Consider the following 26664-nt stretch of genomic DNA (forward strand, 5'->3'; position numbering starts at 1 on the left):
AATATGTGTGCGTGGTTATTATGCATGTATCTATATATGTATGTAATAAAAATTATGCATTGTAACATATAACATGTTGTTTATTTTTTTACTGGTGATTTTTGTTCTAAAAAGAGGCAGTTGTGGATATTCCATTATATTTTTTATGCATTATTTATTACATAAACACAAATTATTAACAAATGCAAAGATGGGCACTCTTGCTATTCTGAAATTAAAAGTTATGTTTCACATAGTTCTAGTTGGTAACAACAACAAAAAAGGTGGAAAGAGAAATGGCAGACATATTAACAGAATAGAAACAAATGTGAGAAGAGAACATAGATTACAAAAAATGCTAGGTTAAGAATAGTGGATTTGTGGTTCTCCTTTATTATCATTGATTAATAAGGTTTTGGTTTGCAAAATTTAACATTAATGTTGGCTAAAAGACTTTTGCATTCAGTAAATACAATTATCATGTACATTATATAGAAAGCATATGACAAAGATTGATTAAATTAATTTTTAAATGATTCAGTGCGAAAGATTTATTATAAACATGCTCTTATTCTCAGGATAGAAAAAAGAACTAACCAAATTAAAAGTGTAACTTAAGGGAATAGTGTAAATTAAAGTTAGAATTTTGGATAAATGTGTGGTGTGGTGTGCTGTGCTGTGTATATATACATACACATATGTATTTATGTATGTATGCAACTGCTATGGGAAATTTTCTTTATTTATTCTGGTTTTATTCCAGAGTGATGGCTATAAAATCATGCTACCTGTTTTCAAATATAATAATAAAGTAACAGAATATTACTGTGAATTACAGGAATGCTTTCAAGATTTGAATTCAAATCTGAAAGTGAAGAAATCCTCCCACGTATTTTTGACAAAGATGAGTCTGAAGAGCAAACAGGTACGATTCCAGGAAAAGTGAAAGCTGATGCTTCTAAGAAACATGCTGCTGCTGAACTAAGTGAAATTAGTGAAATGAAACCTGCAGTGAAAACAGCCATGGAAATGTTTTTTAAAAAGAAGAAAAAACCTGAAGAGGATGAAAGTGTGTTGTATATTTGTGATTTTTTTTAATCACTGTATTGAAGTTGAAAGAATTATTGAGGAAAAAATATGCTAATGTAACTATTTATTCACATCAATGGGTGTAGCCAGCAGGATGGAGTTGCATTTATCTCCCTAAATGAAAGCAAATCATTTTTTAAATTTATTTTTATTTTTTAAATTTCGACCAGCAGAAGATGACCAACAGTTTGCTCTGTTTCTAATTATAAAGCTTATATATATATATCTATTAATATATATATATATATATTAATATATATATATATATATATTAATGGAAGACTCTGGACCAGTAATTTTAATCTTCTCCTAACTCCAAAGATTCTTACAAACAGTCATGCAACTAAGCAACATCTGACCTGCCGCTTAGGGTAACCTTAAATGATATAAATTGTTTACAGATATCTGGTTGTAATTCCTATAGTTTTTTTGTTTTTGAATTGTGCCTTTGTCCTTTCAATTGGCAAATGAATTTCATTTACAGTATGCTGAGGGCTAAGAAAAGGTTTCTTTTGGTGAAATTTGGAAGTCTCAGATGTCTTTCGTGGGTTACTGAGAAGAGAATGCAAAATTGTTGCAATCTAATTTTGTAATTCTAGTCGTTAGGGTATATTTGTATTCAGCAGAGCGCATAATGTTAAACAATTAAAGAAACTAACTCAGTTACATATAATTCATAGAAGCTCTTCAAAAATCACTAGTATTTGGTGCTCAAAGCTTTATGACAACCAGTCAGAATTAAAAAAGGGTGTGCACTATGGAAATTATTGTATATGCACCATGGAAATCATTGCTTTCCTTCCCATGTGAGCACTTCACTGCACTTTTTCCTCTCCAAATTCTCTCATTTTCTGCATGGGGAAATTTATTTAAAATTAGTACTTCTTGTTTATGGTTTTCAGTCTTCAATCAGTCAGTCTAAAACCAAGTTTAATGCTTACAACACGTTAGAGTATTTATTGACTTTTCGGAGCTAAAAATATAAGCTGTTGGAGGTAAATTTTTGCATATTACTACTATCTTAGCCAGAGTTTGCTCAACACATAAGGCATATTAAGCACTATTTAATGTCATTCACAATAAATGTTAATTATTGTTCAACAGGCTCTGATTAACACAGTTAGAAGCCTTAATTAGAACCTTTTTCTAGTGTATTTAATGTTGCAATGGAGGGTTCCCCCCTTTTTATATTTATTATTTATCAGTTTAAAATTTGTAATTTAGCTAAATCACTTACTTATCCTATTATAGGCAAAGGTATTTTGCTGTCAAAGAGAATGAATATATTTTTTCATTTCAAAACTTTTGTTCCTATAATGTTACAAATTTAAAAAATTAGCTCTTCTCTTTCTTTTCTTTCTTTCTTTCTGTCTTTCTTTTTTTTCTTTTTTCTTTTTTTTTTTTTTTTTTTTTTTAATTGAATTTTTTTGTAATTTTAGTTCATATTTTCATATGTTGAATTACTTCTATTCTAGATGTTTTTGGGACTTTAAACTGAAATTAACGTTGTTAGATTTTTTAAAGCTTTTTTGCTTGTTTATGATTTTGTTGCTATGAAAAAAATTTTAAAAGCTTTAATCCGACCTGTATTGATTCAAAATTTATATATATATTTTTTATTTTTTTCATTTATTGGATTGCTTATATTTGCATGTTTTGTTTTTTGGACTTGGTCAACTCAAAATAATAATTTAAAAATTTGTTAATGTTTTTGATATTATAATTTTGCAATTATTGACACTGCTTACTTCAGCCTGTAGGGGTTGGACTGCTAAAGATACAAATTGCTTTAATTGTTTTTATGAACTTATTTTAAGTTTTAAACTTTGTGTTTTTGTTGCTTTATTTTCTTTTTTGTTGGTTTATTTCAGGCTGATTTATTTTCTTCTTTCATTGTACCAACCTCCTGATGATGATACAGTGAAAGATGTAAATTTCTTATTTCATTTTTGGTTTTGACATGCTTTGTCCCCCCTTTTTTTTTTCCAGTTTGTTAGTGTACTTCTGGTTTTTAGTTTTTACATGTGTTTTTCCAAACTGAATAAGGGATGAATTTTATATGTATTTATTTATTTTATTTTGCATTATTATCACCATTTGTTGCTGCTTTTAGTGCATAATTGAATTAGATTTTGAACTGTATTCATTCTTTTTTCATATTTATGTATATATATGTCCTGAATTGAATAAAATAATTACAATTCTTTAATTGGACTAGGAGAATCCAAAGGCATGAAAAAGACTGTAAAAGTTAAAGAAAAGAAAGATGCTGATAAACAGGCTCTGAAAGATAAAGAAAAGAAAGATTCTGATGAGCAGGCTTTAAAGGTTAAAGAAAGGAAATATGATGATAAGCAAGCTGGGAAAATTAAAGAAAAGAAAGAAACTGATAAGCAGGCTGGGAAAATTAAAGAAAAGAAAGAAACTGATAAGCAAGCTGAGAAAATTAAATTAAAGAAAGAAGCCGATAAAGAAGCTATGGAAATTAAAGGAAAGAAAGATACCGACAAGCAGGTTGTGGAATTCAAAGAGGAAAAAATTGCCGATAAGCAGAAAGAAGCTGTAGAACTAAAACAAGATGAAGAAATTGATGAATATGATGAAATTAAAGTGCATGACTTAAAGAAGGAGGATGAAATTACAAAAGCAGAGGAGAAGTCTAAGGAAATTTCCAAACGTAAATTTCAGAAAGCTCTTAAGAAAGTTGGAACTGTAAAACGTATGCACAGACTTGGAGAAAAGGAAGAAGGAAAAGAAGAACTGGAAGGTGACCAAAAAGAAGAACTTGAAGGTACAGAGGAAGAAGAATTTGAAGATGTAGAAGAGGAAGAAGATGAGGATGTGGGAGAGATTAAGGATTATGAAGGTTCTGAGGAAGAATCTGAAACTGTGGAAGTCAAAGACGATGAATACATTTCAACATCTCAAGAAGATTTAGATGATGATGAGCATTTATATGGTCTTGAAAAAGCCAAAGTAAAGTTCAAAACTGCTGTACATGGTGTTAATTTGATTGGTAGTTTAGACAAGAAGAAACGTAAAGGTAAGATAGAAGAAGATGAAGAGCAAGAAACTGAACAATATGAAGAGAAAAGTACTCAAGAGGTAATTATAAATTTGGAAGATTAATAACTTTTATGATAACTTTAATCAAAAATACCATATAAATGTGTAATGCTATAAACGTTATTACAAATTTGCATCTTATGTTTACTTTAAATGCTAGAACTAAAATATAAGCTTGCATTTTATGTCTATTCTTCAGTGCACTTTGTGTCTATTTTTAATGAAATTCTAACATATAAAGTAAGAATTAATGCAAACTTGTACTTTACATCTATTCTTTGATGTTAAAACTGTATTAAAAGGATATATACCCCCTTTTTTAAAAAACTGAAATAGATGTTCATTAATTATTGATAGTTCTAGTATTATTAATTTTACTTAACTGCCTTGAGGAAAATCTTTAGAACTGATGCATGACTGAAATGATCTGTTTTCAAAATCTAAATCATTTCTTAATTTTCTTTTACAGAAATTAAACACGCATTCATTTCTAAATAATACTACCTACTACATGTATTTAAATGTTCTTCTACCATCTGCTTTTATATAGTTATTATTAGACTATAGTGCATCTTTCTTAAAAATTATTTGTCATGTTTTGTGTTATATTTTAAATCCCAGATTTAAATCAAAACACAAAAGTCACACTTTTGTAATAAACATTATATTTGAGGTTAAATGCAATACAATATTAGATAAAAGGGTTCTTAATTAATTTTAAAATAAATTTTAGTATAAAGTACTTTATCACTTCTGAAAGTTAAAAATTAATGTGATGTATACTTAATTGCCAATCTGGTTTTTATAAAATAAGCTAATAAAATTGAATTTGTTGTAAATAATATTAAATGTTTCTTTCACATTAAAATTTTTTATAAAAATGGTTGATTGTTTTGGATTTTTATTTTATTTTTTTTATTTTTTATTTTTGAGTAGGTTTGACTCATAGAAGGCACAATCAATCCTATAATTTTAATAATAAGGCACCCCAGTTTTCTAGAAATATTAGATTGTATATTAGTGTCAATAGATAAGGTTATTATTTTGTCTTTGTTGGTATAAATATGAATTTTTTAAAATGTTACGAAAACAGAACATTAGTTCAAAGCAGTATCTTTATAAATATATGCAGATTTTCTTAGGTAATTTCTTTTAAAGATTCCACAAAAGAACTGTCCCAAAATAACAAATATCCACAACAGCAGTTTTTAGTATTGAATGAAGCATTATAATTTATGAATGCATTAGATGAATATGATATTTTAGAACTTTTATCAAATAATTATGGTCGAGGTGGAAAAGATTTAGTAATGATTCATTTAAAACATGTAAAAATGTATAGAATTCATCAAAAAATGATAGAAAAAATTCTGAATCGTCTAAAAAAAAAGAAATTGCTTGGAGAAATTGTTCTCTTGCACAATCAGTAATGCCTGTCGACAAAGAATCCATCAGTATGTGCATCAATGACACTTTCTCCATGTACTAGTATCAAGCAAAAATTAAATTTAGTTTATTGTAATTCATTGTATGAAACCGAAAAACTGGCAAAAGCTTCATCTCTGTTTAAATATTTTAAATGTGAATTTCATGCAATATGAGTTTTTTTCCCCCCCCCCCCCAACATATCTTTTTGTAGATGAGAAAATGATACATTTTTTTAGTATACATTCATGCAAAATGTTTCTCAAAGGAAAATCCATTTGTTTCACTTTTAAAGTTTGGTATTGTATGTTCCTATGAAGAGTACTTATTTCATTTTGATATGTGGTCAGGAAAATCTTCAAAGATATTGACTGATCATGGACTAGGTTAAGATGTTGTAAAAGATCTTTCAAGTGTGGTGAAGTTCCTTAAAATCAGTAGATATATTTCAACAACAGATTAGGAACCTGTCCTATTATACCTGTAAACAAAATGTGGAACATATGATATTGCATTTGATAAAGAGCATGGCGTTGCAATATTTCAGTGGAATGACAATTCCGTCACAGCTATGCCAATTAACTTTGATAAAGTTTGTCTCCCTTCTGTGACCAAAAGGTACTCAAAAAAAAAAAAATAATAATAAATAAATAAATAAAAATAAATAATTAAATAGGAAAAAAAAAACTGTATCCACAAAGCAACCTGACTGGCATTAGGTTTTTGTAACATTTTGTATCTTTAATAAAAATTAATATTTTTTTCCTTTAAATTTTTTTTCTCCTGATTGAACTTGAATACATCAAAAATGTCATTTTTGTTTATTTCCTTGAAGTGAAAGGTAATGTGGTGCCTAATGGGTTAATATATTCTATGAAGAGCAAGAAATATTCAAATGATTTGCTACACTAAACTGCTCTTTGCCTGAGATTAATATTTATTCCATGTATAAATAATTGTGCATAACACAATTATTTTGATTGAATTAATTCCTAATGATAGGAAAAGAATAAAATATATATTTTAATATCAAATTTATAAATGTTGTGATTTATGTGAGCAACTCTTTCTTTTCTGTTTAATAAATAGTTCAATAAGTTAATTTCTTTTTTTTTTTTCAATGACAAATAAGTATCATTTGCTTTTAAGTCCATTGAGTCCATGTCCTTTCTCCACATAACAAATAAATATCATATGCTTTTAATCAATAATTTAGGAAGTTCATCGTCTTAATATTGGTTCTGAAATTCAAATCATCATTAGCATTTCTTACATTTATAAGTTCTCCTTTCACATATCTGTCATTTTTTCTGTGCTTCACTAATATTATTAGTTTTTTTTTGGAGGGAGGGTCACGTGAACATTTTTTTAATTCTTATGTTGTCAGACAATTTGTAATTGTTTTTAATCATTATTTACTATTTTTTTGTTATATGACTATTTTTTTGAGTTATGCATGACTTATGCAAGATATGAGTAACTGATATAAATTTATTGCATGATATCTTTCGAAGTATTTGTTTTAAGAAAGATCATAATTAAGAATTTTGAATGAATGGTTAATTATAATTATTTTTATTCATTCAAAAACAGTTAAGATTTTAAAACTGTTAAATTTTATTTATTCAAAGACTATCTGTATTCAAAACTGCTAATATCCTGAGATTAATGCATTTTGTTTTACTCTAAGCTATTTGATGAAATTACAAGTTTGAAAACTCGGGAGGAGCGTTCTTCATCCGATGACTCATCTGAAGAGAATTTTCTTTGTCTTCCCAGTCCTACAGTTTTATCAAAAGATATTTTTGAAGAATATATACTGAAAATGAAGCATCAAATTATTCTTTATATTAAGAAACACCTGCAGCATTCTCAGGATAATGTAAATTATGTAAGTTTATTGCAATAATTTTAAAAAATTTTTTATTTGTTTATTACTTAATTCACTAATAAATATTAAAAATCTTTAATTATGAGTACTTTATCTGTTCATTAATTGATAACAAGCGCGAAGTTTTCATGACCATGAAACTTTTTCCTATTCATTCAGAAAATATATAATTGTTTGATAACTTTTTAGAGATTGTTATAAAAACCTAAGGTATCTTTGATAACTATATTTTCTTTTCTTTCAGAAAGAAAATGAGATTCCCATTTTGAAGAAAAAAGTTGATGATTTAGAAAAACAAATGCAGATTATTAATAAAAGACTCAACATTAAAGACTCAAACTCTCAAATAATAGAGGATGATATGAATGTAAGTAAAGTAAAGTTGACTTTATTTGGTACATTAAAAAAAATTATACTCAATAGATGAAGTGGAATTTATATGTTAGTGAAATTATTCTAATATATTCCTTTAAAAATGCATGCCATATGTGGGACGATTTTATCACAAAATAACTTGATATATGTTTTCTATTTTATTTATAAATAGAACAAAACCTGTTTATAAATATAATAGTTTATAGATTTAATTTATTCTTTACTATTTTAATTTGTTTTAAATCTATAGGCTTTAAAAAGGATAACTAAAAATCATCTGTTGGATATTATGGATATAAAGCATCAGCTTGCTCGAGTAAGTGGAATTTACTTTTAATAGCATATATTTAAATATAAAATAATTTAATTAATATTTAAATATTAATATTTAAATATAAATTGTGAATTTTATTTTTTATTCCTGACAATTGCTTTAATAATCTATTCTGGATTTTATTGCAGAGGCGATCGAAATTGGTAAATATTATTTTTTGTTAAAATTTTTAGTACTTAAAAATTTATTATTTTAATATAGAATGAATTTGAAGTATGTTGTTACATATGGCTTTATTGGAAATGTCAATCCAAACATATAAAACAGCTCAAGTATCACAGATGAACAATGATGAATAATAAAAAAGAACAAACATTTATAAAGTAGAATCAGAATAAATGAACATGGAAACAAAAGTAAAAAGTTAAAAATTTAAACAGCAAGAAAAAGAACATAACAGATGTAGTCTTTACAAGGAGTTCATGAAAGCTGTGGCATTCCAATATAGTTTACATATCTCACCACATTTCTGAGACTCTTTATCTAGTTCTGGGCATATAAGATGCTCTGCATTCATGATGCCTGAATTGCAAATGTAGCATATACTAGACGGAGAGATGCCAATTTTATTAAGATGATGTGCCATGAAATCATGACCCGTTTGCAGTCTGAAGGAATTTGAAGTATAATTTGTATAAAAATGCATTTCTCAAGTTTTTTTAACCTAGGTATTCTGTGATCAGAGAAAGTTCACAGTAATTCACACACTGGCCAATGAATTAGACATAGATTGAACCTTTGAGATTTTCATTTGAATGCATCCTAGGAATGAAGTATGCAATTTTTTTTGTGGCGGGGATTACATGTGGTTAGAATGCTAGTATAAGTAAGGTGTAAGAGTGCTTTTCATGATGAATGAAGTAAAATGGGAAAAACGACAGATCATTCACCATTTGAAAAAAGGCTTATTGTTGGTGCCTGTTTAGCAGGGGCTTCAATTTCGAAGACAGCAAATGTCACTGAGTTCTCAAAAGCAGCCATATCAAAGGTTTTTAAAAAGCTGGAATCAGAACCCACAGTTCTTTTCTAGAAGATGTAACTGCAGTTTGAGCACTGTTTTCCAAGAGAGTGATCGGTGGCATCTCTGATGACTTGTACTGCAGAAAAAGGACTCTACTGTGCTTCAACTGACACGATTGTCAACCAAGGCTCTTTCCAACAGATTTCAGCTCAAACTATATCCAGAGAATTGCAGATGATAGAAACTCTTAATTCCTCAGTAGACTGTTTTCTCTTCGTTGAATTTTTTTCTCTTCATTTGCGGCACCTAATGAATTGGAAGTTGATCTGTCAGCACTATCCTTATCTTTAGGCAGATGTTTTAATTTTATTTGGCTTATAATACCTTACTAAATGTAGTATTTCATCTCGATGTACTTCCGTCTTTGATATGATTTAAATCAAATTCCTCGTAATTATAATTAGCTTCCGATAGTGAAGAAAGTGACACAGAGGTTATTGAAAACGAAAAAATTTTGATTGACAAAGTCGGTATTCTCGACACACCAATTATAGGACTTGAACAGCAGAACTTTGTAACTGAACAAGAAATTATGTCTGTTTATATAGAATTAAAGAGAAAGTATTAGCACGTAAAACAAAGCAACTTAAACAACTTACATTGAAAGAAATGTTTAATAAAGTAAACAAATAAATATGAAGCTTTTTTTTTTTTTTTTTGTAAATTTTGATACCCTTTAGATCATAATTGTTCTTTATTTCATAAATTACAGTTTCATATTTTTAATTTTATAATTTCTGCATGCCATCTTTCTGCGTGTCGCAAGCGCATAATACGTAAATTTTTACTGATTTAAACTGATGATCGATAATCCGGAATCGCGGAAGTCCCGACGAGTCTGGATTAACGACTTTTGACTGTATAATTAATTAAAAATGTCTTCTGTTTAATTTTTTCATAGTAACATTTTTCCCCATGTAATTGTCTCAGAATGTGCATCAATTTTTCTCTATAAAATTAATTTTACCCTTTTTCCTTCCCCCTTTTTTTCCCCAAAATATTTCTGGCCTTTTGCTGTTACAGAATTGGTAGGGATAATTTTTCTTTAGGATTTTAGACATTGCAGTTTGGAAAGTTTAGAAGGATTTGAAGGCAAGATTTATAGAGCTACGATTCTAGAAGATTTGAGAAATATGTGACAAAATGAAAACTGTCTCCATGGTATCAACATGTAATGGATGTATTTTACTGAAAGTTTGCAACGAATTTCTTACTGAGAACGTCTGGAAGAACAATGAAAACATAATATTTGAATGTTTTACTTCTGATACTAGAACCTTAACATGTTTATCTTCCCTTTATTTTCTCTACTTTTCACTAGACACAAGCATGGAAAATATCAAAAATGCTTTTAATCTTATCACTTGGGCAGGCATTATAGGAAGGGATTTTTTTATTAATAAAGAAATTGAAAACTTACAATTTAAAAGATTAATCTAATATGTCTTAATGCACCATACACATAACTGGCACTAGGCATTTTCCCACTCGATGCAATCTCTGTGGATCCTAAATTCTGTTGCCTAGTGCCTTTGTAAATGCTTTCAATACTTGCTCTAATTTCTAAAATTTTTGCCATTTCTAGATTTTGTTGTTTGGGGTGTCATTAAATTCTTAAAATTCTGCCACATCAGCTCTGTAACCGGCCTTACATATCTCATATTTCTTCGGAATGTTCATATTACTAAGGAAATAAAATTAGCCACCTTTTCTGTACTTTCTAATTGTATTTAGTATTTTTTAGAATAACTGAAACCCTTAATTAAATCCAAAAAATTTAAAATGAAAAGGAACCGTGTTAAAGAAAGAAACTGAATACATAAAGAAAATTATTCTTCAGAGATATGTGCAGCCTTTACTATAATTTCCCATTTCTATTTCCTCATATGATAGAGTTACTGAGCCAGATTAAATTTAAATTGTATAATCTTTGACCACTAATCCACATTTTTAGTTTGAATTTGACTGTTCTTGTTTAATTATGCCTCTGTTAGCTGTAATCGATTTTGTTAGCATCAGAACATGCCTTTATGTTTTAAGTTCTTTTTAAATAAGAGGCTTATTTAAACCTTTGTCTGATATTGAAGTTTGAGACATAGCGATAATATGCTTCATGTCTGTCGGGGGTTTTTGGACTGTTAACTGACCAGATGAAGTAAACCCTCATAGGTACATTGTGGAGAGGTTGACAAGTTAAGAGATAAAGCACGCAGAAACTGGCAAGAGCATTGGTTTGCGTATTGAGACAAATTTTTTAATTGTTAGAAAAGGTACTTAAAGGAAGGAAATCCATATAAACTAGCCAAAATGTCTGGAAAGGCTTCAAATTAAAATGACGGATAAATATTTTGTTGAGTGTTGTTGTTACAAAACATAAATGTTTTGTAACAATATATTATCAAGTAGCATTAAATATTTTACTTTTATAATAGTTGTACATATTTGAAAAAAGATAAGTGACATTTACATTTTACTAACAGTTAGCTTTATGTTGATTTTTTTTTATGTCTCATTTTGTCACATACTTGGTCAGTCTAGAGGTTTAGTAAAAGCAGGTAGATTTTATGTCAAACTGCAAAAGTTACAAAACATAAATGTTTTGTAGCTTTTAATGTGTAATTGTCCTAATATCGTTTAAGAATCAATGTCATAAACTACATGTATTTTAAACTGTGAAATTTTTATTAGATTTTGATTTTAATAGGGATTTTTTAAACAAATATTGTTAAAAAATAATATTTAGTAGTGGCTATGTAAATCCATAATGACTAAGGTTATTAAACTGCCTAATTTAATTACTGATAACTAACTGTTTACTTAAAAATTATCTGTACAACTTAAAGAGAGTTATTGCCTTTTATTAATACTCACTGTGGTCACAAGATAAAATACAAAAATGTAAAAATTCAAGTAAAACTTATTCTTTTCATCTAGCGAGACTTAAAATAGTACAAAGCAATTTATCACCGCTGGTCTGCCATCATGGCTTCACTTACCTTAAAGTATATTAACTGGGTTACAGCTCCTGGAACTCTACACGAAGCTACGACACTAACTGCATCAAACAGAGCCTGACTGACTTTCAACACTTGCCAAACGTGCCTACATCAGGCCTTTCAGGTTTGTTCTAATCAGCAGGTCTCTCTCTAGACAAGCAGCAGTGGTGACAACATTTAATCTTTTGTTATGAATCATGCTGAATATGATCTTATTTCTTATTTTAACTTGCAGTTTGTCATAAAATCTGCCTGCTTTTACTAAACCTCTAGACTGACCAAGTATGTGACAAAATGAGACATAAAAAAAATCAACATAAAGCTAACTGTTAGTAAAACGTAAATGTCACTTATCTTTTTTCAAATATGTACAACTATTATAAATGTAAAATATTTAATGCTACTTGATAAATTACATAAAGTTTATTTTATTCTCAAACTTATTAATAATTATGTTAATTAATTCATGTTTAGTAATAATGCTAACTACGTAGGAATCTATTTTATTTCTAGAATGGTATTACAAAAGTGAAATTCAGGCATAGATAATATTTTTAATTGAATTTATTCAGTTCCCATTTGCTCATAGGTCTTTAATTTTTTTCATTAATGGTCCTTAAAGGTACTTAATTTCTGTGTGCAGAAATGTGTACGAACCCTGGTCCCATATTTTAATCCTTTTTTAAAAACATTATTAACAGAGAAAAAGTAGGTTATAAAATAATTTCCTTACAAAATCTAGTGTGTCTTACTAAAGATCATGATTACATAAAACAAAAGTGAAGTTCTTATTTGGACTTCTAATGAGAGGGACCTGATGCATTCAACCATTTTTAAGCTAAAGCAAAGCAACTCTTTCTCATTTCCTTGGGTCCTGGTTTTGGACAGCCCTTGTTGTGACTTTAATAGCACCTCTCTCTTAATGTTAATGAATAAAACATTATTATTTTTTTTACAAGAATGTAGTTTGAATTTCTGTAAAAGCTAAATCTGCACTCTTTGTGTTTCGAAAAAATAGATTAAAATATCAAATTATTGCTATGCCTACTTCTATATTTTAGGTTTGCCTGCTAACCAACTTGCACTGACTTGTGCGCATCGTGTTTTAAACATTTAGCGATATTTGATAATGCATATTATGTAACATGCAGACGATGAGAAAAGTAACATAGGTCTGCTACATATAAGCTTAAACATGATGGCAAGCACTGGCCATTCTCTTATTGAGGCTGCAGTTCTTATGAATGTATTGTGATGTCATGCTTATATTGCACTGTTTGGTGATATTGTTAAGGAGAAGTCTGTATTATGTTTTAAATATAGAAAACATTGCTATCAATAGTGAAGAAAGTGACAACAAGGTTGTTAAGTACAAAAAGAATTTGATTGACAGAAATATTTCATAAGAGAAACAAACATTTTTTTCCCGTAAATTTTAATAATCATTATTTCATAAACAACTATTTCATATTTTAAATTTTGTAATTTCTACCTGTTAGTAGATTTGAATTGATGATATAAAATCTGGAAATTTCTGAAACCAAAATTGCTCAAGTCCCTTTGGCTCTGGATCTTGGACTTTGTACATACTATTAAAAATAAAAATTACTTTCTCAGAATCTAAAATATCTTGGCAGAACTGAAATTGTCAAACTATGTTTCATTTTTTAATTTCTGCTTTCACTTTTTAAAAAAATTTCAAAGTACGATGTTTTAAAAACTTAACATGTATCTTGTTTAAGCATTTTAACCATTTTTCAAATAAAAATAATTTAATTATAAATCTGAGTTATTTTTACTGTATCACAACCATTTCAACATTTACAAAACTAAAGGAATGAAATTTACAGTTATTTGATGCTCTACAGTAGTAGCCCAGTATGAGTTGCTGCCCCCCTTCTTGAACATTTGCTAATATGCAAACAATAGAGGAAATAAAAACATTAATCAAGTATTTTGTAAAGTTGGGAAACATAGGAAGAATTGTGAATCACTACTCTGCTACAGGAGTATGAAATGCTTTAATTAGCACGCTGGGTGCCGTGCGCATTTTACGTGTTTTGCCCATGGGGCTAATATGATTTTTTTTACTATGCGATGTGTATTATGTTTAAATATTATCTACGGAAGATGAGATGAGTTATATAAATGTGTTTAATGTATTTTTCATGGTGGGGGTCACCGGTGACCCCCGAAGCGCTGTGGATAATTTTTGCGACTTATTATTTAAGTTTTTGCAATTTGTTATTCTTCAAACCATTATAGTAACAGTGTGTTATTTAAAAATTTATTAGTATCGATATTTACTCTAATTATGTATTTTTATTGTTGGTCGCATCGCCGGTCACGGGTGGCCCCCAACGGCGCTGTAGCCGAGTGCCAGCCACCAGTGACCCTCATGGCAGTCAACGTGTTAATCCTTCATCATATAAGAATTCATTTTTGTTTGCAATGTTTCCTACATTTTTACAAGAAATTCTTTATGCTGTTGATCTTAGTAAAAACTTCACATTTCAAACCAAGCACATGAAAATAGTGGTAATTCATGTGCCGTATCATGATGAACAATTGTAACATTACCACCTATCCCGTTAAAAAGAAAATAAAAATATTCTGACTCTTTTCTCACTACTTGGGCTAGTTGTGTGACATATTTCATCATCTTGTATATTTCATTCTTCTCTGTGTGTGTAGCAAAGAAAACTATCCAGTATAAAAATTGGGGGAGGGGGGACTGTTTCTTTGTTTTAATGATATGCATTAAATATCATTTAATAATGCAACCACAATTTAAAAGAGATTTCCAGATCTTTTGAATTCTTTTTTTAAGATCGTTCATTATGTAAGTCATTTTAAATTGATTTAAATATCCTTGATGATAAACACCTTTAGAGACTTTCTTTTAAATATTTCATAAACTTCTTCAAATAACTTCCCTAGCTATATTATGTATTATAGCAGGATATGTTGTTTCACATGTTTTTCTTATACATTGTGCTACCATGTGTTTGGCACATATAACCTTTCTGGTTATGCACCATTAATTCTACCACCACCATCACCACCTTATACATTGCACTTGATTATAAAGCTTCATTGTCATGACCATTATATACAGTATCAAGGAACAGAAAACTTGAAATGGTATGAAAAAAGAATTCTTTTTTAATCCTACCCCAAATTGTGCAGTTGGAAACATATTAAAAAAGGGACGTAATATTTTACTTTAAGCATTTGTTATTTATTTGGGTAATTATTATGGGTATTTTAATTTTCAAGCTCCAAGTCATTGGATTTTATTTAATATGGTATTTTATATGAAATTTAAGAAAACTTGTAGAAATCTGATAAATGCTTTTTTCTATATCTGCTTTTCTAGAAAGCTGAAGCTTATGCTGTAAATAAAAAAGTGAGCTTCAATGAATTAACAGCTGTTGAAGACAGAATTATGAAGTTGTGTTTGGCAACATCTACAGATTTAGTAGCATTGGTATTATATTTTAATACTCTTTTCTAGTATTAGGTTTATTAAGATTTTTATATAATATTAATGTATTCAATTGCTTTCACGGTATTTTATTAAATAATATGTTTTATAGGTCTGTATCACTGGGAAATGTTGCACAGGTTAATTTTGCCAATCTTATTTTGCATTTTATAGTGTCATGAAACCATAAACATATTCTTTCCATGATATTTAATTTTTTTAATGAAGCTGTGTATTAAATTGTGAATGATCTACTGTTGATTTATCATGAATAAAATATTAATCTCTACATATAATAAAAGAAAAAGTCTGTCTGTGTGTGTCTTTCATTTGTGCTGCGCATAAGCTAATAGACGGAGAGCTACGAAATTTAGTACATTGGTGCATCTATACAAGTGCCAGTGCACCTTGAAGCGATTTTTACAAAATTCGAATCAGATTTTTTTAAATTTTATCTTTATTGATGAAATTGCATCATTTTGAATAGTTTCATTCTTTTAGAAATGGGGTTTTGGCAGCAGTTTTCCATTCGATGCTTTGTATACTTCACTGCTGACAGTCGAAATTATGAGATAAAATATTTATTGCCTTTTTCACTGTTTTTAAGATACTGAAAAATTTAGCATGTGGGTTTTTTTTCAATGTGAAGTTATTTAATTTATTTGGTAGGATAATCAAGATTTGTATTAAGGATATTGCTTATTTCATGCTGCTTATTTTCTTTTGATTTTTGGACATGCAACACACACATCGCAATCTTCTTATTCTGACACGTATGTGTCTTGCAAGGCACAACAAAAATAATCTCCTTTTTCTTTCTCTTTATTAGCTAATGGCAAAGAGGTTTGTATATTGTGAATTATGTTATCCACAAAGCACAATTTTGATTGGTTATTGCTTTCTGATGATAGTTTCATTTTTTTAGAAATGGGGTTTTGGCAACAATTTTTCATACATTGCTTTGGTTTGCAATGGGAAGTGGGTTAATTTATTTATTAGGGTATTTAATTTTTTTATCAAGGGATATTGCTTATTTCATTGTAAATTTTTAAATATGTGATGCATTTTTTTCGGGGGGGGGGAGCATGTAGCAGCTAGTGAACTTATAAAAGATTGTAATAAGAAAGAATTTTCTTAAGAGAGAAAAAAACAATAAAAAGAGACAATTTAGATCTCCCTCAAGATATCAAAAAAGAGTATCTAAAATGTGATTCTCATAAAACCCTCAAACCAAAATATATATTTCAGAGCTTAGATTTACATTGTTACATGCACAAGTTCATAATGGATTGAATGCATACAGAACCGATGATAGCATGATAAAATTTATTTTCCCAAAAGAAACACTTTACGGTTCTGCAACGTTTCATAAAAGTACTCATACAGCTCTTTTCAGTATGACAGAATACAAGCAGTAGTTACCATTTCAAACCACTAAGAACGTTAAGCACGGTGTAATATAAAAAGCTTCAAATGCCTAAGCTCATGCAATGATCTCTTAGTGCTCTCAAAACTCTGAACTGATGCTTTCTCTGGTCGCCCTATGCGGCAAGAGATTTTCAGCACCTTTGATTTCATAAAATTCCTGAAAGGCATACAATCGCATTTACATAGCTCTGGATATAGTTACAGTTACGTAAGGATCGGCCCAGTTACAGCTACATAGGTATAGGACCTAAATATCACCAAAAGTTTAGCAATTTCTCGATCTTTCCAAATTTTTGGAAATTTTGTGATTTATTGTTTTGCAAACAAAATTTACTGATTTCATGATCTTTTTAAATTTGACAACCAAAAATTAGTTGCCAAAACCATTGCCAGCTTGGTGACAAGATAGCCATTTATCTCAATGTTAAATGGACATATCCCTGTAACCCTTTTTTTTCCAGTATACTTTGCACTCTTGAAGCCTTTCATGTTACATTATGCAAGAGATATTACAATTTTTTTAATAATTTTATCAGAATTTTTTACATATATACAAAATCCATAACAATATGAAACATCGGTTTTAATTTATAAATATAGGACTAATCAGGAACATAAGTAAATTGTTAAATAAGGGAGTTGGGGGTAGAATTATGGCTAGAAATGTTTAGCTATTCCAAGCATGAAAAGCATTTAACCCTTTGTGGCACACCTAAAAATTTCCTTCTGTACGCACAGAAAAATTGAATGAAAAAGGATTTGAAGGTTACTATAGGTTACTCTGAACCTTCTTTATTTATAGTCTTATAGTCTTTTTGAGAGCTCAACACAAACCAGTCCGTATATTTTAGCCATGTTTAGTTTTTTAAGACCCTCATTTTTCAACGAAATCTTCCAGATTTGTTTTACTGTATAAAAGTGTTTATACAGTAAAAACTATTTGTATACTGTTTGAAAGGAAATTTTTATGTTTTTTTTTGGCTGTATGCTAATCTCCTTATTCTACATTAGTTTGAAATCTTTACCTTGAAATCTGTCTTAAAATCGAATGGCGAACCGAGGTGTTCGCAGACTGGGCTCACTGAGAGGCAGCTGTATCTTTGTTTCTCTGCAGCTCATCGGTTAACTTATTAACATAGAAAGGTGAGTTCACATCTGTGTTTCATTTCCTGTTTTTCTCTTTCTTCTTTTCCTTTTTTTGGGGGGGGGAGGGGGAGAGGAGGTTTGGTTATCAACTAAGAAATTGTTGGGGTGATTTTCTGAAGGTCAGGGATAATTTTATCAGTTAGCTGTTTGGTTTTTCACTAGAGCAGTTCTCTTTTTATCTTTCGCTTTGGTTCAAAGAAGTTTTCTTAGCACTATGTTTAATAGTTTTGAAAGGTAGACATATTTTTATTTTACAGTTTATAATTTCAAATTGTAGATATAATATTAGTTTATTTTTTCGGATTTTTAATTGTTTTCCAAACGGATCAGAGAGGGCTGACCATTTCTAGAGCACTGAAAGTGGTACACGAATTGCTTTCAGATAGTGAATCTGATACAGATCCCAGCACATATGCAAAACATGCAATATTGGGTTATGCTTTTTCAAAGGTGGTGGCACTTTGTTCAAAAAGCACCACAATGAAAAAGATAGACTAAAATGTAAATATGAAATGTTTGTGATGTAAATATCATATACCCAAGTTACTTTTTTTTCTATTCATAAACATGTAATCATCATATAACCAAAAATGAGCTTTTTAGGAGAGTGTAGAGTAGCAGATCTCCCCGTAGCACACCCTGGATAATGCTAAATCTGCTATGATAATTAGAATCTAGTGTTTTTTAATCGTAAGCAAAATCCCTTACTCTTTTACGCGCTTCCCAGCAATGCTCGTTTCAGCACTCTTTTCGAAGCTCTATTCAATCAGTGTGTCTGCTCTGGGCACACCCACAGAATTAAAACGGTAAGTGCTATCTTTACAAAATTGTACTTGTGTACTTCTCTAAGCCTAATTAAACTGCCTACTTTTTTTAAATCAAAATTCCTACTTTAAAAGGTAGCTTGCCAGAAAGGGTTTAAATAATGTGTAAAAAATTTTATAAATGTAATAGTTGGTAATATGTTTGAAAATTGGCATGATTTACATGTACAAGCAGAGCTATAACCATTCTAGTTCCTGAAAATAAAGATAATTGTGAGATATCTATAAGCTCCATACTAGGCAGAAAGAGATCATTCTAGGTACATACAATCTTTGGGCCCTATTTTAGGAGTTCCATACTTTCAGAAAGGCTTGCTGGCCTAAACCATCGCACTAAAACAGGGTTTCTTAAACCTCTTTCAGTCATGACTCCTTTTTATCGCTGAGATTTTTTGTGACCCCCCAGGACCCCATAATATTTACAAAAATTTTGTGGGGCCCCAAATGTTTTGTGCAAAACCAACACACACACACAGAGTGAAACTGTCAATTTTTTTCACTTGCACTGTAATATACTATTGCAGTTTTAGGTCATTAACTTTAATTTCTAATTTTAAGACATAGAACAATGTGAAAATTTTAAATAAGTACCTGATGAAATAACAGCATCACATGCAAAGCAAGGTAAATGAACGTTTATATTATAAAAAGAATGCATCGAAACGTTTTCATTTTTTCTTTGTCTGTATTGTCTTATCTTTCTTTATCTATTTTCAGATACACTGTGTAAAAATATTTGGTAATTGTAAAATTGTTGTAATAAGTTAAGGAAATATCAAAACAGCTAAAATTTTTGGTGACCCCCTGCTGCAGATCCCACGACTCACAGTTTAAGAAACCCTGCCTTAAAAGATCGGCCTTCTCATTTTACTTAAGATACGAAAGAGGAAGGTGACTGAACTCTGGTCCTCTGTGCTGCCTATTTAGAGGGATCTTAATTGAGAATTGAATTCATTTGTGCTTTTTTCTGAAAGGTGTTTTGACTATAGATTTCACTAAGCATAATAAATGGTCCCAGAGGACATTACTATAAATAATAATAATACGATATATGAAGTGATATTAATGTAATATAGGTACATATAATGAAATAAAACACAGGTTCGTACGGTCCTTAAGAGTCCATAAATTTTTTGGAATCGATTTTTGGTACTTAAAAGTCCTTAATTTTGGCCAAAATTGGCAGAAGGTCCTTAATTTTGATCATCTGAAATTTCTGCCTATTTTTATGACTGCCTTTTTGAGTGTGAATTAGCATTTTGGAGAAATATTTTTGGCAATTTGCTGACAAATATCGTTATTTTTTGAATGGGTGAATGGATTCATGGGTTATAATTTGTTCCTATTACTAATATAAATGGTGGGATAGAACTGAGCAAGAAGTGAAAAATAAGCATTTCGAAATTATTTCATTTTTTCTAGTGAAGAGCTCTTAAACAGCTTTTCGGGATGTGAATTCTTTTATTAAATTGCTCTAAATTTGTCGTCTTATCAACATCTTGGCAATTTTAATATGAGTTTCTATAGAAAATTTTTAATTCTGAGATCTGGGAATTTTTCGACAATTTTTTAGAACATTGTAACATTGATAAATTTCACTATTATGTTTACAATAATTAAAAATTGGTGGCATATCACTATCAGTTTATTGATATTACTTTTTGCTTGCCTTTTCATGCAATTTTTCAATGCGAGCAAAATGTGTAGTTTGCTGATTATTATTGTATAAATGTATTTACATTTTCTTTGTAATTCATGTTAGTGGTCCACCAAATATAAAAATTATATATGTAGCGGTCCATGAAGTTTTAAGGGTTGACAACCGCTGTTTTAAAGGACTAATCAATTTTAATATTATTCTTTTTACTTGCACGAAATATTTTTCGGTACTTTTCCGTTCTGCCGGCGCAGGTGATAAAGTCTTCAATAATGGTACAACTAATGCCAAACGGAATATCCTTGCTGGTAACCTTTTACGCCTCATTTTCAAAACAAGTCGCAGCCGTATCAGATTGATTGTTTATTTCAATACTGGCATACAATTGCATATAAATTTTACTAGATAGTTCAATTTTATGCCATAAGGTTATTCGCGGTAATTAAGTCAATTAGGATGCAATCACATCACTCACCCGGGAGCAAAAATATAAAAAAAGGCAAAGTCAAGGGTTAAATTCATCAATTCTAATGAGAATGCACTAGCGAAGTAAAGCACTGCGGTTTTACATAGCTTCGGACTGAGTAAGTTAATCATACAAATTGGCATTAAACTTGTATTCCAAATTAAGATTTAATTTGAAATTAATGTAGATAATTACTGAAAGAATTAAATTTCGCAGCGTAGTAAACGTGACATGAGATCACTTGGAATCACATGATATGAACCCGCAAATCAGGATGTTGAACCATGAAAATATAGTAAATTCTTAATTTAGTGTCTTTTTACAAATTTATTGTCTTTACTTATTGGCTTTTTACGGAATTTTAAATGCTATTAAAATGTTTATGCCTTCAAAATAAAAAGTTCGTACAATTAACATTTGTTAACATTTTTTATGTGTATACTGTATATTGTCGCCAATAAAATCTGCTTGGCGAAATGGAAAAGTACCAATTTTTCCATTTTTGCACGCATTTTACACTGTTACCATAAATCACATGATGAAATAAAAAATAATGGAAGAGTGTGAGAAGGAGAAATTTGTGAATAAATGTGGTATACAAAGTCAGGCATCAAAAAGAACTCTTGAGATGATATGTTTAAAAAAATAATTCCTTAACCAACACTGACAAAGTGCACTTATTTACAGGCGCTATTAACAGAAATTCAAACTGAACTGTAAACTGAACTGAACTGTAAAGCAACAATTCATAGAAATGAGTATTCTGGAATTATAAGAATACCTGATTGTATGGTTTCCAAAAAGTCACAAATTTTGTGCATAATTTCTATGTTCCTTAGTACCTATTATATTGTCTTTACTTATTGGCTTTTTACAGAATTTTAAATGCTATTAAAATGTTTATGCCTTCAAAATAAAAAGTTCGTACAATTAACATTTGTTAACATTTTTTATGTGTATACTGTATATTGTCGCCAATAAAATCTGCTTGGCGAAATGGAAAAGTACCAATTTTTCCATTTTTGCACGCATTTTACACTGTTACCATAAATCACATGATGAAATAAAAAATAATGGAAGAGTGTGAGAAGGAGAAATTTGTGAATAAATGTGGTATACAAAGTCAGGCATCAAAAAGAACTCTTGAGATGATATGCTTAAAAAAATAATTCCTTAACCAACACTGACAAAGTGCACTTATTTACAGGCGCTATTAACAGAAATTCAAACTGAACTGTAAACTGAACTGAACTGTAAAGCAACAATTCATAGAAATGAGTATTCTGGAATTATAAGAATACCTGATTGTATGGTTTCCAAAAAGTCACAAATTTTGTGCATAATTTCTATGTTCCTTAGTACCTATTAGTGTGAACAACTTTCTCACTTATGAAAGAGAACAAGTCCACAATAAGATCAAGTTAACAGGTGTTAACATTTGATTTCTAAAATGAGCTAGAGCAAGCGATGTGTTCCAGATATTTGAAAGCTTGTTGCAGGAGGTGGGAAATGCCAGCTGCCAGAAAATAAACATTAGATATCTATCTACTACTGGTATTTTCTTATTGTTTGTTCTGTTAAAAAAACTGCAATATTAGGCAGGATTTTACTCACTTTTTATAAACATCATTTGGCTTCCCCTCTTGTAATCTGCTCTATTTAAAATGATGACTATTGAGGTACTGAGTTTGAAATGGCTATCCTAAATAAACCACAGGTAACTGAAATCAAAAGTACTGTATTGAAGCCATGCTATGCAAATTATAATCAATCTGAATTTTGCTCTGTGATTTTTTTTTTTTCTTTTGTGTGTGTGTGTATTAATGTATTGTTATGCATTTCTCTTATTTTCAAAAGCTTTTTCCCATTGTAAACATTTTGGCTTATTGGTATAGTAATTGATGTCACTGGTGTATTGTTATCTTACTGAATTAATGAAGGATTAATTATTAACTGTGACAGTAATCAGTGCATGCATTGAAGAGCATTAACTTTTCTTTTATCTGACTCATGGATAATAGTTAATTATTTGTTTTTATTAGGAAAGCAAATTAGAAAATTCAAACAAAATTCTCAGTGAAAAGATAGACAAAAAAATAAGTTATGAGGAATTTAATATTCAACTTGAGACTGTGGTTAGAAAGTTGCAAGAACTGGAGAAAATGTTTAAAGCTTACAGTACTGAAAAAATTACACAAGACTTTGATGATATAAGGTATATTTGTTTCTCTTACATTAACATTCGTTTTTTTTTATTAAATAGATAAAATGTTTTTATTATTATATGTTTCTCATTTCCTTGTAAGGAAAGTGTTTGTATCATGTAATAAACATGTTATTATTTCTGCTGTGCCTTATGCAATTAACATAACTGGATCTTGTGCCTAGCATTTTCGTTATGAAATACAATACTTTTGTGATTTACCATTACTACACATTTCTGTTACAAAGCATTTTTCAGATTTGTTTATTGTACATTGGAACACACACTGGAGTTAATCATTTTGTTAGTTAGTAAAAGATCAAAATGAGAAATTCCTTTATAATATGGTAAAATTGACAGAATGACTTTATTTTAATGATTGCCAGCTTTTGATATTGCTTATGTTTACCCACCTACCCTGGACTATGGTCTTTTACATTTAAAGCTATTATTGCAAATAATTAATTGTTCATCACCAATTTGATATGTTTCAAAACTGGATTTTATTGGTTATATTTCAAAAACAAATTTATCTCCCCCAACCTATATGCATACAAAAGAGAGGTTATGTTTTTGGCTCAAAAATTCAGTAATGAGTTTTCATTGAGAAAACTTGAATTAGGATCCTCACAATATGTATTTACTGTTGATACGATTTTTGTACATATTTAAATAATTTTGAGCAAATTATATGTGAAATAGTATTTTTATGGGTCTGTGTAATGTAACACGAAAATACAAAGCGGGGCTTTCCCGACAACAGCGAAGCTTTGCTAGAAAAGTAAGAATATAGGAACAAGTCTATGGATTAAAAGGCTATTTCGCTAAATTAGTGAAATATTGCTAGGCTGGTGATGGCTTTAGCTGAATCTTGTCGCCGAATTTGGCGAGAAATGGTCAAAATTTGACAAACTTAATGCTAATTTGGTCCAGTTCCCATATAAGTGTTATTGATCCTCTGTGTAACTGTAACTGTATCTGGCTCTTTATAGTTTCCAGTAATTTCAAGAAATTGAAAGTATTATAAATCTTTTCGGTGGCTGAAGAATAGCTAAGTAAGACCGAGGGAGCATCAGTTTCTCAGGAGTTGTTAGTTCAAAGCTGCATTTAGAGGACAGTACAAAGTCTCTAATCCAGAATGATCTATAATCTGGACCTCAAAGCTACAAACTTTATGTGCAAATTCGTTTATGCATGCACATAATGCGTTTACGCATGCACGTTCTTAATGTATAACGAACAGTATAAGTAACGTTACCATTTATTTTTTGACTCAAAACGTGACATTGGTTTATTTAGGTCAATTCATAGGTAGTCAATGAAAAAAACAACACTTTTTTAAAATTATTCATTCAGAAAAAGTTAGTTGGCTTAAAAGTTACGAATCACAAAATATAGGTACCCAAAATATTTAGTTATTTTTATCAGAAGAACAAATTTGTTTTAATATAGCTGGTGACGATTTCAAGTAAGAATAAAACTCTTGGCACTTTTTTTTATATTCACCTTAATTATCAACATCACCTTTAGAACTGAAATTTGTAACTGGGTTTTCTCAGATGTACACAATTTGTTCATAATAGAAAATACTCTTTCTACTGGAGCATTTGTAGCAGGCAAACATAAAATATGTTCAATTATAATAGAAAAGTTTTCATGCTGAAGATTGTTGGCACGAATGTGTTTGAATACTTCCACCCAATGGGTTTCTATGGAAACATTTAAATTATTCCATTCCGTTATTTTTTGCGATGTAATGTTATTAGAAATTAATGAAAATTCATCAAAACTTCAGTATCTTTATTACAGTCAATATATTGCTTTTCAATTACATCCAGAGATTTTTAAATGTCTTCCCATGTGGGGACCTTTTTTAAATCTGTCCAATAAAATATCTCCATTTCTTTGGTAAGAAAGCAAGTCCACTGCTCCAGATATTCACGGCTTGTTTTATAAAATTCTGTAGCCGTTCTTTTCACAAATTCTTCTTCGATATCAGTACCACTATCTTTCAATTTTAACATTAATTGATGGACGATAAATGGAAGAAACTGTTTGGTCTGTTTCTGAGTTAAATTGTCTTTTAGTTGATTGATTTCTTTTCCAGCTTCAATTGCCCATACAGTCTGACCTTCAAGTTTTAAGACAGCTTGATAAAAACTTGCTGACTGAGCGTGTAAAAAATAAAACTACAATTTGGATGTGGGATCTTCAAAAAAGTTTTCACGTTAGGTGTTTTGAGTAAGGGACGTTTTTCAATACTCAAAAAGTAGCTTTCCAACGGCTGATACATTTTTAAAACCTTCTCCAAAGCAGGCATAAGATCAAGTCATCTGGTTTTGCTATAGCCGAGCATTTGTTGATATTCCGTTTCAGTTTTGCCACAAAACTACTTTAGAGCTTCAACTCGAATTGTATAAATATAAAAAAATGAATATATCTTCACAATAATGCTTTCGTAATCTACGGGTAGCCCATCTGCAGCAGATTTTATTGCATTGTGAATTACATGGGCTCCATATCCAATACCTATTAATTCTTTTTTCAGAGATGATTGTAATTTCGTTAATACATTGTTAGTTCCTCGGCTAACTGCATCTCCGAAATTGACGTTGGCATTGTCCCCACAAAATGCTGTGATTTTTGCTGTCAAATTATTATCTGTCAACACTTGGTTTAAATAATTGACAATGATGTCAGAAGTTTCACCAGGTTGGTCTTAGAAGTGTAAAATTTTTACTTGCACACCTATGTAAGGATGAAAAAAGTGCACTACAATGGGGTATATTTTCTTGTTACCGTGGTTTGATGCATCATTTTGGTAAGAAAGCAAGTCCACTGCTCATACAGTCTGACCATGAGTCATCATTTAGTATTGTAATACAATTGCACTTATCAAGGTCATTTTTTAATTCTTTCATTGCTGTAGGCAGTCAAAACATTTACTGCAATAGCTTCTGATTTCGTACGTGTGCATGTAAATTTGGGATCTAAACATGATTGAGTCAATTTTGCTGCACAATCATTAGAACGAAAACTGTGGTTTTCTTGTATCGTGTGATAATCCCAGACACCTTCCGCTGCAGCAACATCCAAGTCCTTCAAAAAGTTGGCACGTCCGATTTCTTGAAAAAGTTTAACAATGAAGAACTCGAAGAGGCGGCACGATCGGCATTTTTATGTTTGTCAGACTTTAAATGCTGTTCGATATCGCCGCCACCACTGTGAGAAACACTAAATTCTGTACGACACTTTTCACATCTGACATCTGATGGAG

General features: G+C 30.0%; 1 protein-coding gene across 9 annotated transcripts in view; it reads left to right on the forward strand.

Moving 5' to 3' along the window:
- Nucleotides 1-26664, forward strand: part of LOC118193729 (uncharacterized) — a 209490-nt gene that overhangs the window by 154207 nt on the left and 28619 nt on the right. For 6 of the 9 annotated variants that reach the window (XM_085818509.1, XM_085818507.1, XM_085818511.1 and 3 more), the window contains 8 exons: nt 818-1048; nt 3287-4173; nt 7250-7450; nt 7695-7817; nt 8076-8141; nt 8288-8302; nt 15556-15666; nt 23227-23399. In XM_085818509.1, the coding sequence (XP_085674635.1) occupies nt 818-1048; nt 3287-4173; nt 7250-7450; nt 7695-7817; nt 8076-8141; nt 8288-8302; nt 15556-15666; nt 23227-23399 (1807 nt within the window). Of the gene's footprint in view, nt 1-817; nt 1049-3286; nt 4174-7249; nt 7451-7694; nt 7818-8075; nt 8142-8287; nt 8303-15555; nt 15667-15775; nt 15804-23226; nt 23400-26664 lie in introns of those variants that run through there. The other 3 variants (XM_085818513.1, XM_035364855.2, XM_085818508.1) reach the window with 3 other exon arrangements.

Source organism: Stegodyphus dumicola, chromosome 6 (assembly GCF_044657685.1).
Source record: "Stegodyphus dumicola isolate Sdum_Otavi_A_Nest chromosome 6, ASM4465768v1".
In the NCBI taxonomy this organism is placed as follows: Eukaryota; Metazoa; Arthropoda; class Arachnida; order Araneae; family Eresidae; genus Stegodyphus; species Stegodyphus dumicola.